The sequence below is a fragment of the Scardinius erythrophthalmus genome, assembly GCF_964197995.2.
Source record: "Scardinius erythrophthalmus genome assembly, chromosome: 8".
NCBI lineage: Eukaryota > Metazoa > Chordata > Actinopteri > Cypriniformes > Leuciscidae > Scardinius > Scardinius erythrophthalmus.
In genome coordinates, this window is record NC_138228.1 from 49,186,135 (window position 1) to 49,204,732 (window position 18,598).

The 18,598-nt window shown below is 44.7% G+C and overlaps 1 protein-coding gene across 4 annotated transcripts in view; it reads right to left on the reverse strand.

Annotated features, from left to right (window-relative positions):
• The window catches only part of pik3c2g (phosphatidylinositol-4-phosphate 3-kinase catalytic subunit type 2 gamma), a 140,797-nt gene that overhangs the window by 91,788 nt on the left and 30,411 nt on the right, over positions 1-18,598 (reverse strand). For all 4 annotated transcript variants that reach the window (XM_081372298.1, XM_081372300.1, XM_081372299.1 and 1 more), the window contains 5 exons: positions 14,890-14,984; positions 10,685-10,865; positions 10,497-10,610; positions 7,096-7,188; positions 6,622-6,751 (listed from right to left, as the gene is read on the reverse strand). In XM_081372298.1, the coding sequence (XP_081228424.1) occupies positions 6,622-6,751; positions 7,096-7,188; positions 10,497-10,610; positions 10,685-10,865; positions 14,890-14,984 (613 nt within the window). The remainder of the gene's footprint in view (positions 1-6,621; positions 6,752-7,095; positions 7,189-10,496; positions 10,611-10,684; positions 10,866-14,889; positions 14,985-18,598) is intronic.

Sequence of the window (18,598 nt, forward strand, 5' to 3'; positions counted from 1 at the left end):
CCGTCTAGCAACACCATAGCAACCACCTAGAACACCCTAGCAACCGTCTAGCAACCACCCAAAAAGACCTTAGCAACCACCCAGAACACCCTAGCAACCACCCAAAATACCCTAGCAACCGCTTAGCAACAGCATAGCAACCACCCAGAACACCCTAGGAACCGCCTAGCAACCACCGAGAACACCTTAGCAACCCACTAGAAAACCCCCAACAACTTTTTAACTTTAAACTACCTAATTTAAACTTTAAACTACTTTAAACTTCAAACTAATTTAAACTTTAAACAAATTTAAACTTTAAACTAATTTAAACTTCAAACTAATTTAAACTTTAAGCTAATTTACACTTCAAACTAATTTAAACTTCAAACTAATTTAAACTTTAAACTACTTTAAACTTCAAACTAATTTAAACTTTAAACTACTTTATACTTCAAACTAATTTAAACTTTAAACTACTTTAAACTTTAAACTAATTTAAACTCCAAACTATTTTAAACTTCTTTAAACTTTCTGGTCCGGCTTTCTCAAGCCAACTTAAAGTTTGTCTCGACGAACTTTTTAATCTAGTTAATTTTACTTTACTAAAAAGATCTGAATTCTTCCTCCACTGGTAGATATTAGAGAAATTAAGATAAAAAATAGAAGAGTATTTAGAATATAGGCTAATATAATATAAAATGCAATGCAAACTAGTTTGGTTACAGCTCAAATTCTCATTCTATCATTCACCCTGCCTCCATTACATTTGTCACACAAGTGTTTAACCACCAGATTTGAGTTATCATTGCAAAATGTTTATATATTTATTTTGATTATACTGTGTATTATATATACAGTACCCATCAAAAGTTTGTACACACCAATTGGAAAGTGTGTCCAAACTTACTGTACTATAATACACATAAATAATATTGCTACTGTATTATAATACACACACAAATAATATCGGCCGATATATCGGTATCTGGCTTTTTTTATCGGTATCGGCGCCCAAAAATCCATATCGGTCGGGTTCTAATAGTCACCTCTATTGCTCCCAGCACTTTTTATGTTTGTTGTTATTATTAATTAATAATATGTCATATTATTAACCAGTTCTCAGAATTAAAGATATGTTAAAATAATTTAAAGAGTCTTTGTCAGAGGCCTTTTTATTCTTAATTTTGACATTAATTTTCATTTTTACACTAGACACATATCAGTTCAAAATATCGGTTATCGGTCTACTTGATCTGTAATAATCGGTATCGGCATCTGCCCTGAAAAATGCATATAGGTCGATCCCTAACTCATACACTCATTCTCATACTCACACACTCATACTCACACTCGTTTACTCACAAACTCATACTCAAAACACTCATACTCAAACACTCATACACTCATTCTCATACTCACAAACTCATACTCACACTCTTGTTTACTCACAAACTCATACTCAAAACACTCATACTCAAACACTCATACACTCATTCTCATACTCACAAACTCTAACTCATTTATACTCACACATTCATACTCACACTCATGTTTACTCACACACTCATACTCAGAACACTTACTCACACACTCATACTCATTTATACTCACTCATACTCGCACTCATTTATACTCACACACTCATACTCACACACATATTTACTCACACACTCATACTCAGAACACCAACACTCATACTCACACACTCATACTCAGATCACTCATACTCACACACTCATACTCACTCACACACTCACACTTATACTCACACACTCATATACTAACACACTCATATGTATACTCAGACACTCAGAACACATACTCACAAACTCATTCTCAGAACACTCATACTCACACACTCATACTCACATACTCAGAACACTCATACTCATACTCACAAACTCTAACTCATTTATACTCACACATTCATACTCACACTCATGTTTACTCACACACTCATACTCAGAACACTTACTCACACACTCATACTCATTTATACTCACTCATACTCGCACTCATTTATACTCACACACTCATACTCACACACATATTTACTCACACACTCATACTCAGAACACCAACACTCATACTCACACACTCATACTCAGATCACTCATACTCACACACTCATACTCACTCACACACTCACACTTATACTCACACACTCATACTCACATACTCAGAACACTCATACTCATACTCACACGCTCATACTCACACGCTCATACTCACACGCTCATACTCACACGCTCATACTCACACGCTCATACTCACACGCTCATACTCACACGCTCATACTCACACGCTCATACACACACGCTCATACACACACGCTCATACACACACGCTCATACTCACACGCTCATACTCACACGCTCATACTCACACGCTCATACTCACACGCTCATACTCACACGCTCATACTCACACGCTCATACTCACACGCTCATACTCACACGCTCATACTCACACGCTCATACTCACACGCTCATACTCACACGCTCATACTCACACGCTCATACTCACACGCTCATACTCACACGCTCATACTCACACGCTCATACTCACACGCTCATACTCACACGCTCATACTCACACACTCATACTCACTCACACACTCATATACTAACACACTCATATGTATACTCAGACACTCAGAATACATACTCACAAACTCATTCTCAGAACACTCATACTCACACACTCATACTCACATACTCAGAACACTCATACTCATACTCACACTCATACTTATACACTCACACTCATATTTATATTCAAACACTTACACTCATACTCACACTCATACTCATACTCATACTCATACTCATACTCAGAACACTCATACTCACACGCTCATATGTATACTCACACTCATACACTCACACTCATACTCACAACGCTCAGAACACTCATACTCACACACATCAAGGTCATGGTCAAGGTCTTTTATTGTCATTCTGTACATGTTGCCTCATAAGAACAAAATACGTACTCAGGACCAGCAGCGTAAAAAAAGATAATTAACATACAGTATACATAGAATAATTAAAACATAATTTAATAGACTAAAAAATTAAAAAATAACTTTTACCTAAACAAGACACCTAATACCTAAAAGGTACACCTTCTGTAATAAATAATTAATCAGCAAATAAAAATAAAAAAACATATATACTCAGAACAATCATACTCACATTTATACCCACACACTCATACCCCTACTCAGAACACTCATAGTCAGAATACTCAGAACACTGTTACTCAGAACACTCATACTCACACTCTCATACTCAGAACACTCACACTCATACTCAGAACACTCACACTCATACTCAGAACACTCACACTTATACTCACACTCAGAACACTCACTCACACACATTCTCATACACTCATACTCAGAACATATATACTCAGAACAATCATACTCACATTTATACCCTCACACTCATACTCACAATCACACACTCCTACAGTACTCACACACTCATACTCAGAACACTCATACTCAGAACACTCATACTCAGAACACTCATACTCAGAACACTCACACTCACAACACTCACACTCACAACTCTCACACTCACAACTCTCACACTCACAACTCTCACACTCACAACTCTCACACTCACAACTCTCACACTCACAACTCTCACACTCACAACTCTCACACTCACAACTCTCACACTCACAACTCTCACACTCACAACTCTCACACTCACAACTCTCACACTCACAACTCTCAACTCTCACACTCACAACTCTCACACTCACAACTCTCACACTCACAACTCTCAACACTCACAACTCTCACACTCACAACTCTCACACTCACAACACTCATACCCATAACACTCATACCCAGACTCATACTCACATTTATACTCGCATACTCACTCATACTCAGAACACTCACACTTAGAACACTGACACACTCATACTCACACACTTATACTCAGACTCATACTCAGAACACTCACACTTAGAACACTCATACTCACAACTCTCACACTCACAACTCTCACACTCACAACTCTCACACTCACAACTCTCACACTCACAAATCTCACACTCACAACTCTCACACTCACAACTCTCACACTCACAACTCTCACACTCACAACTCTCACACTCACAACTCTCAACACTCACAACTCTCACACTCACAACTCTCACACTCACAACTCTCACACTCACAACTCTCACACTCACACCACTCATACTCAGAACACTCATACCCATAACACTCATACCCAGACTCATACTCACACTCAATCAAACTCATACTCACATTTATACTCGCATACTCACTCATACTCAGGACACTCACACTTAGAACACTGACACACTCATACTCACACACTTATACTCACACACTTATACTCAGAACACTCACACTCAGAACACTCACAACTCTCACACTCACAACTCTCACACTCACAACTCTCACACTCACAACTCTCACACTCACAACTCTCACACTCACAACTCTCACACTCACAACTCTCACACTCACAACTCTCACACTCACAACTCTCACACTCACAACTCTCACACTCACAACTCTCACACTCACAACTCTCACACTCACAACTCTCACACTCACAACTCTCACACTCACAACTCTCACACTCACAACTCTCACACTCACAACTCTCACACTCACAACTCTCACACTCACAACTCTCACACTCACAACTCTCACACTCACAACTCTCACACTCACAACTCTCACACTCACAACTCTCACACTCACAACTCTCACACTCACAACTCTCACACTCACAACTCTCACACTCACAACTCTCACACTCACAACACTCACACTCACAACACTCACACTCACAACTCTCACACCTCTCACACTCACACCTCTCACACTCACAACTCTCACACTCACAACTCTCACACTCACAACTCTCACACTCACAACTCTCACACTCACACACTCACAACTCTCACACTCACACTCACACTCACACTCACACTCACACTCACACTCACACTCACACTCAACACTCAACACTCACAACTCTCAACACTCACAACTCTCACACTCACAACTCTCACACTCACAACTCTCACAACTCTCACACTCACAACTCTCACACTCACAACTCTCACACTCACAACTCTCACACTCACAACTCTCACACTCACAACTCTCACACTCACAACTCTCAACACTCACAACTCTCACAACTCTCACACTCACAACTCTCACACTCACAACTCTCACACTCACAACTCTCAACACTCACAACTCTCACACTCACACTCACTCTCACACTCACACTCAGAACACTCATACTCAGAACACTCATACCCATAACACTCATACCCAGACTCATACTCACACTCAATCAAACTCATACTCACATTTATACTCGCATACTCACTCATACTCAGGACACTCACACTTAGAACACTGACACACTCATACTCACACACTTATACTCAGACTCATACTCAGAACACTCACACTTAGAACACTGACACTCATACTCACACACTCATACTCACACACTCATACTCACACACTCATACTCACACACTCATACTCACACACACTCATACTCACACACTCATGCTAAGAACACTCTACCCATAACACTCATAACCATAACACTCAAACTCATCCTCAGAACACTTATACAGGATTACTAGACACTGTTGATATTCAATACACTGCAAATAACTGGAGTGTGTGTGAATCTGTAGCAAAGGAGTGAAAGAGACACAGCGTGTTCGTCAGATTCAGTCAGGTTTACTCTGAATACCTGCTTCTGCACTGACTGAACACAAACCTAAATAACATATTTGACAAGAATCTAAAGTACTAATGCCATAAACTGAGTAAAGGATGTAATACATCACAATGATTATAACAGACTTAGGCTGCGTCTCATTTCTCTGTCTTACCCCTTACTCTTACCCCTTCCTCACGGTTTTGCGCTTTCATGTGAGGGCAAGTGGTGTCCCAATTCTCATTTTGATTAAGGGATAGGGCCAAGGCGTAGGGCTACATAGCCCTTGAAACGAAGTTTGCGGAGGACCACACTTGAAAGAGAGGGGTAGGAATTTCCCAGAAGTGAGTCGCACAAATGTAAGTATTTTCAGCAGTTTAATGGCACTCGTGTTTTATGATACTTTTAATAAAATGTTCAAGCGGTTTTAATTGTAATGTTTTTGTTTTGAATCGCTAGTTAACCGCTAGCTAGCAGCTATGCGCTATTTGCCATTTGCTAATGTTTTGCTTAGCTATGGTGTCGCCGGCGCCGCCGTTAAATACAATGAAACAATGTAATTGACTGATGGCACTCAAGCGTGCAAAGAAAAAGAGAGACCAGGCAATCGATATCACAACCCGAGACGACGGCATCTTCGTTTGTTTATGTCAACGCGTATCGCCTCTGTTGACGTAGCAGCCAGCTAGCCGAAAGGAAGGATGACGCAAACGGTAATCATGTGGTGTCTCATTTCTTAGAGAAACGTTCTTCCCCCTACCCCCCTTCACTCGATATCGAGGGGCAAGGGGAAGACGCAGACAAAGGGGTAGGGGAAGGGGAAGGGGTAAGACAGAGAAATGAGATTGGCCCTTACCTCGATCTCACACACACTCTCACACAGACTGACCTCGATCTCTGCCAGCAGAAAGGCATCTGTATGTGACCATGCGCATATCCAGCCGCTCGAGCCTCCACATGCGGTCAAGGAGACGCACGATCTGCAGCACCAGCATGTCCTGCCGGAGGTTCTCTCCGCTCTGAAACACACACACACACACACACTCCGCTCAGCCGGACTGAAACAACAGCACACACACTCCGCTCAGCTGGACTGAAACAACAGCACACACACACTCCGCTCAGCCGGACTGAAACAACAGCACACACACACACACACACACACACACACTCACTCCGCTCAGCCGGACTGAAACAACAGCATACACACACACACACACACACACTCACTCCGCTCAGCCGGACTGAAACAACAGCATACACACACACACACACACACCCACCGCTCAGCCGGACTGAAACAACAGCACACACACACACACACACCGCTCAGCCGGACTGAAACTGCTGAAGACCCTCATACCTTGCAGATGACGCTGTAGTTTCGTCCCAGCGGGTCGGCGGTGATGAAGGACACTTCCACAGGAGCTGCGTTAGAGTTATAAACCTTAAAAGCCTGAGAGACACACAGGGTTTCTTATGATTCACACAAAACAAACACTACATCACTAACACTCACAGATCCTATAGTTCAGCAACGGCATTGACACTGTCAGATCCTCCGTATCGCTAGCTCACATCCAGAGAACATGCCGGATATTAACCTCAGCGAACCGGGAACGTTCTCTCAAAGTTATGAACAAACGTTCTTCCAGTAACATTAATAGAACATTAATTCAGTTATCTGGCCTTGTTCTCTAAACATTAGCACAAAAACATTATTTATACATCGTTCATGGAGCACTTTTTCTGAAATTTTTTAGTTAATGTTCGTCTAACGTTTAAATGTTAAATGTTTCTTCTTGTTTCAGAACATTCAGAAAAATCTTTTAAATGAACATTAGCAAAACATTCTTAGAACATGTTTTTGTTCGCTGGGAAACCCCTTCACACCTGGATCTTATTGAACTGGGAAAGTACAGATCCATCTCAAATCTTCCATTTATGACTAAATTATTAGAAAACATAAGTCATGTTTGCTCAGTTATGCTGCATCGTAGCAGATATTTCACTTGTTAAAATGACCAAAAAAAACTTGCTTTTCACTGATCGTTTCACAAGATCTGACATTTCTACAGATCACAACATTCTCCAGATTGAGTGTTTGAGGACAGAACGGCATGACAGAGACGGGAGATTCCAAGTGTAATAATTCATCCTCATCATCATATTGAGCAGATGCAAGATCATCCTTCTTTTTTTTTACCATATTTTACTGACATACAAAACAACAAGGAGAAAAGTTCATTACTGATTAAAGATTGTAAAGTATCAGAGATTATTGAATGTTTAAAGTTCAGTAAAAGACAGAACATATGCACAGGGTTTGATCTCTGAACTCGTACTGTGTGAAACCCTGCGTCTGTAAATCTCACGGATGCGTTTACTGACTTTAAGTCAAGTCAAGTCAAGTCAACTTTATTTATATAGCGCTTTTCACAATACAGATTGTATCAAAGCAGCTTCACAGTATTAAATAAAATAGTACATCAGTGTTTGTTTCTGGTGTAAAACATCCACGTTTGGTAATGCTGATCAATAGCACTGTTGAATCGATTAATCAAATTAAGTATCCCCAACTGAGCAAGCCAAAGGCAACAGTGGCAAGGAACCGAAAAACTCCATCAGGTGACCTAATGGAGAAAAAAAACCTTGGGAGAACCCAGGCTCAGTCGGGGGCCAGTTCTCCTCTGGCGTTTATGAAGTAGAGACCGGATTAAACTGTAAGATTAAAAATGTTATATAAATGCCTGGCTGAAGAGATGCGTCTTTAATCTAGTTTTAAACTGGGAGAGCGAGTCTGAGCAACGAACAGTATCCGGAAGACTATTCCAGAGTTTTGGTGCTAAATGTGAAAATGCTCTCCCTCCTTTGGTGGATCTGGATATCCTAGGTATGACCAGAAGCCTCGAATTTAGTGACCTTAAAGAGCGCGATGGATTATAGGGCGATAGAAGATCCGTTAAATAGACTGGAGCTAAGCCGTTTAGGGCTTTATAAGTCAGTAGCAATACCTTGTAATTAATACGGAACTTTATAGGTAACCAATGTAGTGATGATAAAATTGGTGTTATATGGTCAAATTTTCTTGATCTAGTAAGAACTCTTGCGGCGGCATTTTGGACTAACTGTAGCTTGTTTATTGAGGATGCAGGACAACCGGCTAATAAGGCATTACAGTAATCTAGTCTCGAGGTCATGAATGCACGAACTAACTTTTCTGCATCAGAAACTGATAGCATATTACGTAGCTTAGCAATGTTTCTAAGGTGGAAAAAGGCTGTTCTTGTAACATATGAAATATGATTTTCAAAAGACAAGTTACAATCTAATATAACACCCAGGTCTTTTACTGTAGAGGATAAAGTAACAGGACACCCTACGATGTTAAAGTTGTATTGTGAGAGGTTTTGTGGGCGGTTTTTTGAACCGATGAGTATTACCTCTGTCTTGTCTGGATTTAATAAAAGAAAATTGCACGTCATCCAATCTTTTATATCTTTAACACACTCTGTCAATTTGGATAATTTAGCGTTTTCATCCGGCCGTGATGAAATATATAGTTGAGTGTCATCAGCATAACAATGGAAACTAATTCCATGTTTCCTTATAATATTTCCAAGTGGCAGCATATATATTGAGAATAATAGAGGGCCTAACACAGATCCTTGCGGCACTCCATAGTTTACTGGAGTTATGATCGATTTTTCTCCATTTAAATAGACAAAATGGTAGCGGTCAGATAGGTATGATCTGAACCAGCTTAATGCTTGTCCTTGAACACCGGTATAGTTTTGTAGTCGATCTAAGAGTATTATGTGATCTATAGTATCGAACGCAGCACTAAGATCAAGTAAAACTAGTATTGAGATACAGCCTTGGTCAGAAGCTAAGAGTAAATCATTTGTGATTTTAACGAGCGCAGTTTCAGTGCTATGATGCGGCCTGAACCCAGACTGAAACTTTTCATAGATGTCATTTTCTTGCAAGAAAGAGCCCAGTTGGGCAGACACAACTTTTTCTAATATTTTGGACATAAAAGGAAGATTTGAAATGGGTCTATAATTTGCTAGGTTATTTGGGTCTAATTGTGGTTCCTTAATGAGAGGTTTTATAACTGCCAATTTAAATGTTCTTGGAACATGACCTAAAGTTAAAGATGAGTTAATAATATTGAGGAGAGGCTCTTCCACTATAGGTAACACTTCTTTCAATAGTTTAGTTGGTATGGGATCTAATAAACATGTTGTTGTTTTAGAGGAAATGATAAGTTTATTTAACTCTTTTTGTTCTATAGTTGTAAAGCACTGTAATTGTTCTTGCGGGGTGATAATCGAGGCTGAATTATAAGGCGCGATTGAAGATTGAACGTTTACAATTGTGGATCTGATGTTTTCTATTTTCTCAGTGAAAAAATTCATGAAATCATTACTACTAAACTGTAACGGGATATTTTGTTCAGGAGACATCTGTTTATTTGTTAGTCTCGCCACGGTGTTAAATAAGAACCTATGATTGTTATGGTTGTTTTCTATTAGTTTGCGGAGATGCTCAGCCCTGGCCGCTTTTAGGGCCTTTTTATAGCGTGACATACTGTCTTTCCAAGCGATTCTAACGACCTCTAAATTAGTTTGTTTCCATTTACGCTCTAAATTACGGGTTTCTCTCTTTAGAACACGTGTAGTATTGTTGTACCATGGTGCTTTAATTTTCTCTCTGACCTTTTTTAGTCTCATAGGTGCAACAATATCCAATGTACTTTACCTCGATGTTCACACCCTTGACCTCGACCGCCGGGTCTAACGGGAGCCTGCAGGACAGACTCGGAGCCTCGGAGAAGAAGCTGGCAATCTTCCATCGCTCTCTGCGAAACACATCCTGCACAGACACGACACTTCAGCACTAAACCGGTGTGTGTGTGTGTTAGAGCTACTGTGTGTTCCAGCTCACACCTTTCTCTTGTGTTTGTCCGCGGTGTGTATTCTCTGGGCCAAGTGTGTGAGCAGATCCATCAGTCGACTCTCCCGCTCCAGCTCGAGTCTCAGCGCACGTCCACAGCAGTGCTTCAGCGCCGACAGAACCTTACTGATCCAGCTCTTATAGAGCCAGTCCTCCAGAGCGTCCACCAGCAGCCTACACACACACACACACACACACACATCAGCGCCGACAGAACCTTACTGATCCAACTCTTATAGAGCCAGTCCTCCAGAGCGTCCACCAGCAGCCTACACACACACACACACACACACACACACATCAGCGCCGACAGAACCTTACTGATCCAACTCTTATAGAGCCAGTCCTCCAGAGCGTCCACCAGCAGCCTACACACACACACACACACACACACATCAGCGCCGACAGAACCTTACTGATCCAACTCTTATAGAGCCAGTCCTCCAGAGCGTCCACCAGCAGCCTACACACACACACACACACACACACACACATCAGCGCCGACAGAACCTTACTGATCCAACTCTTATAGAGCCAGTCCTCCAGAGCGTCCACCAGCAGCCTACACACACACACACACACACACACACACACATCAGCGCCGACAGAACCTTACTGATCCAACTCTTATAGAGCCAGTCCTCCAGAGCGTCCACCAGCAGCCTACACACACACACACACACACACATCAGCGCCGACAGAACCTTACTGATCCAACTCTTATAGAGCCAGTCCTCCAGAGCGTCCACCAGCAGCCTACACACACACACACACACACGCACACACACATCAGCGCCGACAGAACCTTACTGATCCAACTCTTATAGAGCCAGTCCTCCAGAGCGTCCACCAGCAGCCTACACACACACACACACACGCACACGCACACGCACACACACACACATCAGCGCCGACAGAACCTTACTGATCCAACTCTTATAGAGCCAGTCCTCCAGAGCGTCCACCAGCAGCCTACACACACACACACACACGCACACGCACACACACACACATCAGCGCCGACAGAACCTTACTGATCCAACTCTTATAGAGCCAGTCCTCCAGAGCGTCCACCAGCAGCCTGCACACACACACACACACACACACACACACAGTCACACAGTCACACACACACACACACAGTCACACACACACAATACAAATGCAAAACATAATGAATGCACCCACGCTCCAAACATTGGCACCTGATTGATTATGGTATCGTCGGACGTTGTGACATCAGAGATGTTCTCATAACCCGGGCCATGAGAGGTGCGGAATGCTGGACAGATCACCGCATGATCATAACCAAGGTCCTCATGAAAATGCGGTCCATCCATAATCTACTAAGCAACATGCACAAAGCACATCAGAAAAGCCTAAAAAACCCTTATCCAGCACCGCCAGACAGCAATGGCAAAAATATCGTCGGGAAGTGCAGAGAACTCTGCGGAACTTACAGAACAAGTGGTGGATGGAGAAGGCTCATGAAATTCAGTCATTCGCTGACAGAAATGATATGCACAACTTTTACAATACAGTCAAATCCATTTATGGCCCAAGAAGTCACTGCATCACTCCCCTGAAAACAGCAGATGGGCTCAAAAACCGGAATAGCATCCTGGAGAGGTGGGCTGAACATTTTAACACCCTACTGAATCAGGACTCTTATGCAGACTTTACCATCCTGGATGAACTGCCTGCATTTCCCCCTATTGACAACCTTAGCCATCCTCCAACTTTCCTGGAGCTTCTGTCAGCTGTCCGCTCCCTGAAGTGCAACAAGTCTCCTGGCTCTGACAATATTCCTGCAGAAGGAGGGATGCTAGTATTGTCACCATATATAAAAGCAAAGGGGATAGGGCTATTTGTGATAACCATAGGGGCATATCACTTCTTGCTGTGGCAGGTAAGGTCCTGGCCAAGGTGATAGGGGTGTGAACCTACACTGGTCTCACGGTTCGGTTCGATTAGGATTATCATGTCATCGATTCAGTTCAATTCGATATCACGATGCACCGCATCCTCAATTTTAAATTTTACTTCAAAAGTGATGTGTGCGCGCGTGCTCGCCTTTTTGGGAAGTCGCAGTGACAGAAAAAGTGACATTCCAGTTCAAGTTTCAAGGGAGTAAAGCTTGTTTATGCCATTAAGAAAAGGAAAATCTGTCAAATACATTTTGTTTTAAAGAAATGTTCATTCATTTAAAAGCAGCGCTCATTAATCAGTGTATTATGTTACCAAAAGTTGCGCGCATCAACCGTCGCCGAATCCGCTGTTGAAGGTGACGATCATCCATTTGTAATCGCGCGTAACAACACAGAATAATTGTAATTTGACCATCAGGTGCGGATACTTAAATCAGAGAAAGTTATTGGGGCGGATGGATTAATTTTTGGCTGCGGATTCGGGTGACGTTGGAGCTCATCCGCATCTCTAAAGCAGTCAGACTCTGCCAGGCGTTAACAGCTCGCGGTGAAAACGGCTAACGTGGTTTATCAAGTTAGTGGTGGTATTACCTCCTGCATATTCTATTTGTGCGTGACATGATCGCACACAGCGCGTGTATTCTGCAGGTCGTGCTGACCAGGTTGTTCATAAAAGCCTACATCAGTCGGTATCGTCATCGTCAGTAGGGCCTACATTATAATCGGTTATGGTCTATTACTGAACCGATACCGAATCGTCCTCGTCTGCATCGCGATGCATCGTAGAAACGATAAATTTTGACACCCTACAAGGTGATGCTACAAAGACTGATCAATGACATCACAGAGTCTATGCTACCCGAGTCACAGTGCGGGTTTAGAAGGAACAGGAGTACAGTCGACATGGTCAACCCGGCAACTCCAGGAAAAGTGCAGGGAGCAACATAAAGATCTGTTTATGGCTTTTGTCGACCTCTCCAAAGCCTTCGACACTGTGCAGAGAGATCTCTTGTGGGAAGTCCTCCTCCAGTTCGGATGCTGCACGAAGTTTGTCAACATCCTCCGTCAGTTTCACGATGGAAGGCCTGCTAGGTGCTAATAGGAGGTCAACAGTCAAGCCCTTTCCCTGTGCGCACAGGGGTAAGGCAGGGGTGTGTACTGGCACCAGTGCTTTTTAACATCTTCCTCATATGTGTCACCCAGCTTCTCCACAAGGAGACTGAAGACAACAGTGGGGTGACAGGAGACTTTAATATCAGGAGACTGCAGGCAACCACCAAACTGCACAGAGTGAGGATACTTGAGCTGCAGTGTGCCGATGACTGCGCTCGCATCTCACTCTTCAGAAGACCTCCAGTCTGTCCTAGATGCAGCAGTGAGGGCATATAGCAGGATGGGGTTGACCATCAACACTGCCAAAACAGTAATAATCTGCCAGTTGAGTGCAAACACCCCACCCGCACCACCCATCTTCTCTGTTGTAGATGAAAAACTGTAGGTTGTTCCATCATTCAAATACCTGGGGAGCATTATCTCTGAAGACAATAGCATTGACAATGAGGTCCAGAACAGAATCAAACAAGCATCAGCTGCCTTTGGAAGACTCCGGCGGCGGGTTTTTCAGAATAAGAACCTTCATCTCAGCACAAAATCTGCTTCTACCAAGCGGTCTGCATCACCACCCTCCTCTACAGCTGTGAAGCCTGGGCTACTTACAGCCGCCACACCAAGTCCACATCTGCTGTCTCCAGCGCATCCTGGGAGTCACTTGGCATGACAGAGTGAGATCCTCAGAAGAGCAGGTTGCAAGAGTATTGAGGCCACAATCACCCAGCACCAACTGCGCTGGTTGGGGCATGTCATAAGGATGCCCTACAACCGCCGGCCCCGCAGAGTGCTATATGGCCAGCTACAACACGGCCAGCGCTCTGCTGGAGGACAGAAGAAACGCTTCAAAGGAGAACCTGGAGAACTCTGGCGGCAGCTATGTCTAGATGGGACCCAAGCACTGGAGGAGGAAAGGACAGTCAGGAGAGAACAAAGAAGGCTCAGGAGAAACACTCCCATAAATACCAGTAACACCAATAGCATGTATATATGTCCGGCCAGTATATGAATATGTGGATCCAGAATAGGATTATTCAGCCATCAGAAAACTCAACATTAAAAGACGGAAGTGGACGTCATCATCGGATTTGATGGACAACTGCAAGCAAGCAAGGAAAGCAAGAAGTGTGTATGTGTGTGTGTGTGTGTGTGTGTTCCCGCACCAGTACAGCTGCTGAGCGATACGGATACAGCGCAGGGATCTGGAGAGTAGCAGCGACACCAGCGGCCCGTCAGAGTCCCACTCTGTCTTCAGAGCCTGAGGAGGAACACACACATCAGGATTCACAACTACAACACTGATCACTGATCAGGCGTGTGTGTGTGCGCGTCTCAGATCTGTGTTTACAGGTGTGTGTGTGTGTGTGCGCGTCTCAGATGTGTGTTTACAGGTGTGTGTGTGTGTGCGCGTCTCAGATCTGTGTTTACAGGTGTGTGTGTGCGCGTCTCAGATGTGTGTTTACAGGCGTGTGTGTGTACTCGTCTCAGATGTGTGTTTACAGGTGTGTGCGCGTCTCAGATGTGTGTTTACAGGTGTGTGTGTGTGTGTGTGCGCGTCTCAGATCTGTGTTTACAGGTGTGTGTGTGTGTGCGCGTCTCAGATGTGTGTTTACAGGCGTGTGTGTGTACTCGTCTCAGATGTGTGTTTACAGGTGTGTGTGTGCGCGTCTCAGATGTGTGTTTACAGGCTTGTGTGTGTGCGCGTCTCAGATCTGTGTTTACAGGTGTGTGTGTGTGTGCGCGTCTCAGATCTGTGTTTACAGGCTTGTGTGTGTGCGCGTCTCAGATGTGTGTTTACAGGCGTGTGTGTGTGCGCGTCTCAGATGTGTGTTTACAGGTGTGTGTGTGTGCGCGTCTCAGATGTGTGTTTACAGGCGTGTGTGTGTGCGCGTCTCAGATGTGTGTTTACAGGTGTGTGTGTGCGCGTCTCAGATGTGTGTTTACAGGCGTGTGTGTGTGCGCGTCTCAGATGTGTGTTTACAGGCGTGTGTGTGTGCGCGTCTCAGATGTGTGTTTACAGGTGTGTGTGTGTGCGCGTCTCAGATGTGTGTTTACAGGCGTGTGTGTGTGCGCGTCTCAGATCTGTGTTTACAGGTGTGTGTGTGCGCGTCTCAGATCTGTGTTTACAGGCGTGTGTGTGTGCGCGTCTCAGATGTGTGTTTACAGGCTTGTGTGTGTGCGCGTCTCAGATGTGTGTTTACAGGCGTGTGTGTGCGCGTCTCAGATGTGTGTTTACAGGCGTGTGTGTGCGCGTCTCAGATGTGTGTTTACAGGCTTGTGTGTGTGCGCGTCTCAGATGTGTGTTTACAGGCGTGTGTGTGCGCGTCTCAGATGTGTGTTTACAGGCGTGTGTGTGTGCGCGTCTCAGATGTGTGTTTACAGGCTTGTGTGTGTGCGCGTCTCAGATGTGTGTTTACAGGCGTGTGTGTGCGCGTCTCAGATGTGTGTTTACAGGCGTGTGTGTGTGCGCGTCTCAGATGTGTGTTTACAGGCTTGTGTGTGTGCGCGTCTCAGATGTGTGTTTACAGGCGTGTGTGTGCGCGTCTCAGATGTGTGTTTACAGGCTTGTGTGTGTGCGCGTCTCAGATGTGTGTTTACAGGCGTGTGTGTGCGCGCGTCTCAGATCTGTGTTTACAGGTGTGTGTGTGCGCGTCTCAGATGTATGTTTACAGGTGTGTGTGTGTGCGCGTCTCAGATCTGTGTTTACAGGCTTGTGTGTGTGCGCGTCTCAGATGTGTGTTTACAGGCGTGTGTGTGTGCGCGTCTCAGATGTGTGTTTACAGGTGTGTGTGTGTGCGCGTCTCAGATGTGTGTTTACAGGCGTGTGTGTGTGCGCGTCTCAGATGTGTGTTTACAGGCGTGTGTGTGTGCGCGTCTCAGATGTGTGTTTACAGGTGTGTGTGTGTGCGCGTCTCAGATGTGTGTTTACAGGCTTGTGTGTGTGCGCGTCTCAGATGTGTGTTTACAGGCGTGTGTGTGCGCGCGTCTCAGATCTGTGTTTACAGGTGTGTGTGTGCGCGTCTCAGATGTATGTTTACAGGTGTGTGTGTGTGTGCGCGTCTCAGATCTGTGTTTACAGGCTTGTGTGTGTGCGCGTCTCAGATGTGTGTTTACAGGCGTGTGTGTGTGCGCGTCTCAGATGTGTGTTTACAGGTGTGTGTGTGTGCGCGTCTCAGATGTGTGTTTACAGGCGTGTGTGTGTGCGCGTCTCAGATGTGTGTTTACAGGTGTGTGTGTGCGCGTCTCAGATGTGTGTTTACAGGCGTGTGTGTGTGCGCGTCTCAGATGTGTGTTTACAGGCGTGTGTGTGTGCGCGTCTCAGATGTGTGTTTACAGGTGTGTGTGTGTGCGCGTCTCAGATGTGTGTTTACAGGCGTGTGTGTGTGCGCGTCTCAGATCTGTGTTTACAGGTGTGTGTGTGCGCGTCTCAGATCTGTGTTTACAGGCGTGTGTGTGTGCGCGTCTCAGATGTGTGTTTACAGGCTTGTGTGTGTGCGCGTCTCAGATGTGTGTTTACAGGCGTGTGTGTGCGCGTCTCAGATGTGTGTTTACAGGCGTGTGTGTGCGCGTCTCAGATGTGTGTTTACAGGCTTGTGTGTGTGCGCGTCTCAGATGTGTGTTTACAGGCGTGTGTGTGCGCGTCTCAGATGTGTGTTTACAGGCGTGTGTGTGCGCGTCTCAGATGTGTGTTTACAGGCGTGTGTGTGTGCGCGTCTCAGATGTGTGTTTACAGGCTTGTGTGTGTGCGCGTCTCAGATGTGTGTTTACAGGCGTGTGTGTGCGCGTCTCAGATGTGTGTTTACAGGCTTGTGTGTGTGCGCGTCTCAGATGTGTGTTTACAGGCGTGTGTGTGCGCGCGTCTCAGATCTGTGTTTACAGGTGTGTGTGTGCGCGTCTCAGATGTATGTTTACAGGTGTGTGTGTGTGCGCGTCTCAGATCTGTGTTTACAGGCTTGTGTGTGTGCGCGTCTCAGATGTGTGTTTACAGGCGTGTGTGTGTGCGCGTCTCAGATGTGTGTTTACAGGTGTGTGTGTGTGCGCGTCTCAGATGTGTGTTTACAGGCGTGTGTGTGTGCGCGTCTCAGATGTGTGTTTACAGGCGTGTGTGTGTGCGCGTCTCAGATGTGTGTTTACAGGTGTGTGTGTGTGCGCGTCTCAGATGTGTGTTTACAGGCTTGTGTGTGTGCGCGTCTCAGATGTGTGTTTACAGGCGTGTGTGTGCGCGCGTCTCAGATCTGTGTTTACAGGTGTGTGTGTGCGCGTCTCAGATGTATGTTTACAGGTGTGTGTGTGTGTGCGCGTCTCAGATCTGTGTTTACAGGCTTGTGTGTGTGCGCGTCTCAGATGTGTGTTTACAGGCGTGTGTGTGTGCGCGTCTCAGATGTGTGTTTACAGGTGTGTGTGTGTGCGCGTCTCAGATGTGTGTTTACAGGCGTGTGTGTGTGCGCGTCTCAGATGTGTGTTTACAGGTGTGTGTGTGCGCGTCTCAGATGTGTGTTTACAGGCGTGTGTGTGTGCGCGTCTCAGATGTGTGTTTACAGGCGTGTGTGTGTGCGCGTCTCAGATGTGTGTTTACAGGTGTGTGTGTGTGCGCGTCTCAGATGTGTGTTTACAGGCGTGTGTGTGTGCGCGTCTCAGATCTGTGTTTACAGGTGTGTGTGTGCGCGTCTCAGATCTGTGTTTACAGGCGTGTGTGTGTGCGCGTCTCAGATGTGTGTTTACAGGCTTGTGTGTGTGCGCGTCTCAGATGTGTGTTTACAGGCGTGTGTGTGCGCGTCTCAGATGTGTGTTTACAGGCGTGTGTGTGCGCGTCTCAGATGTGTGTTTACAGGCTTGTGTGTGTGCGCGTCTCAGATGTGTGTTTACAGGCGT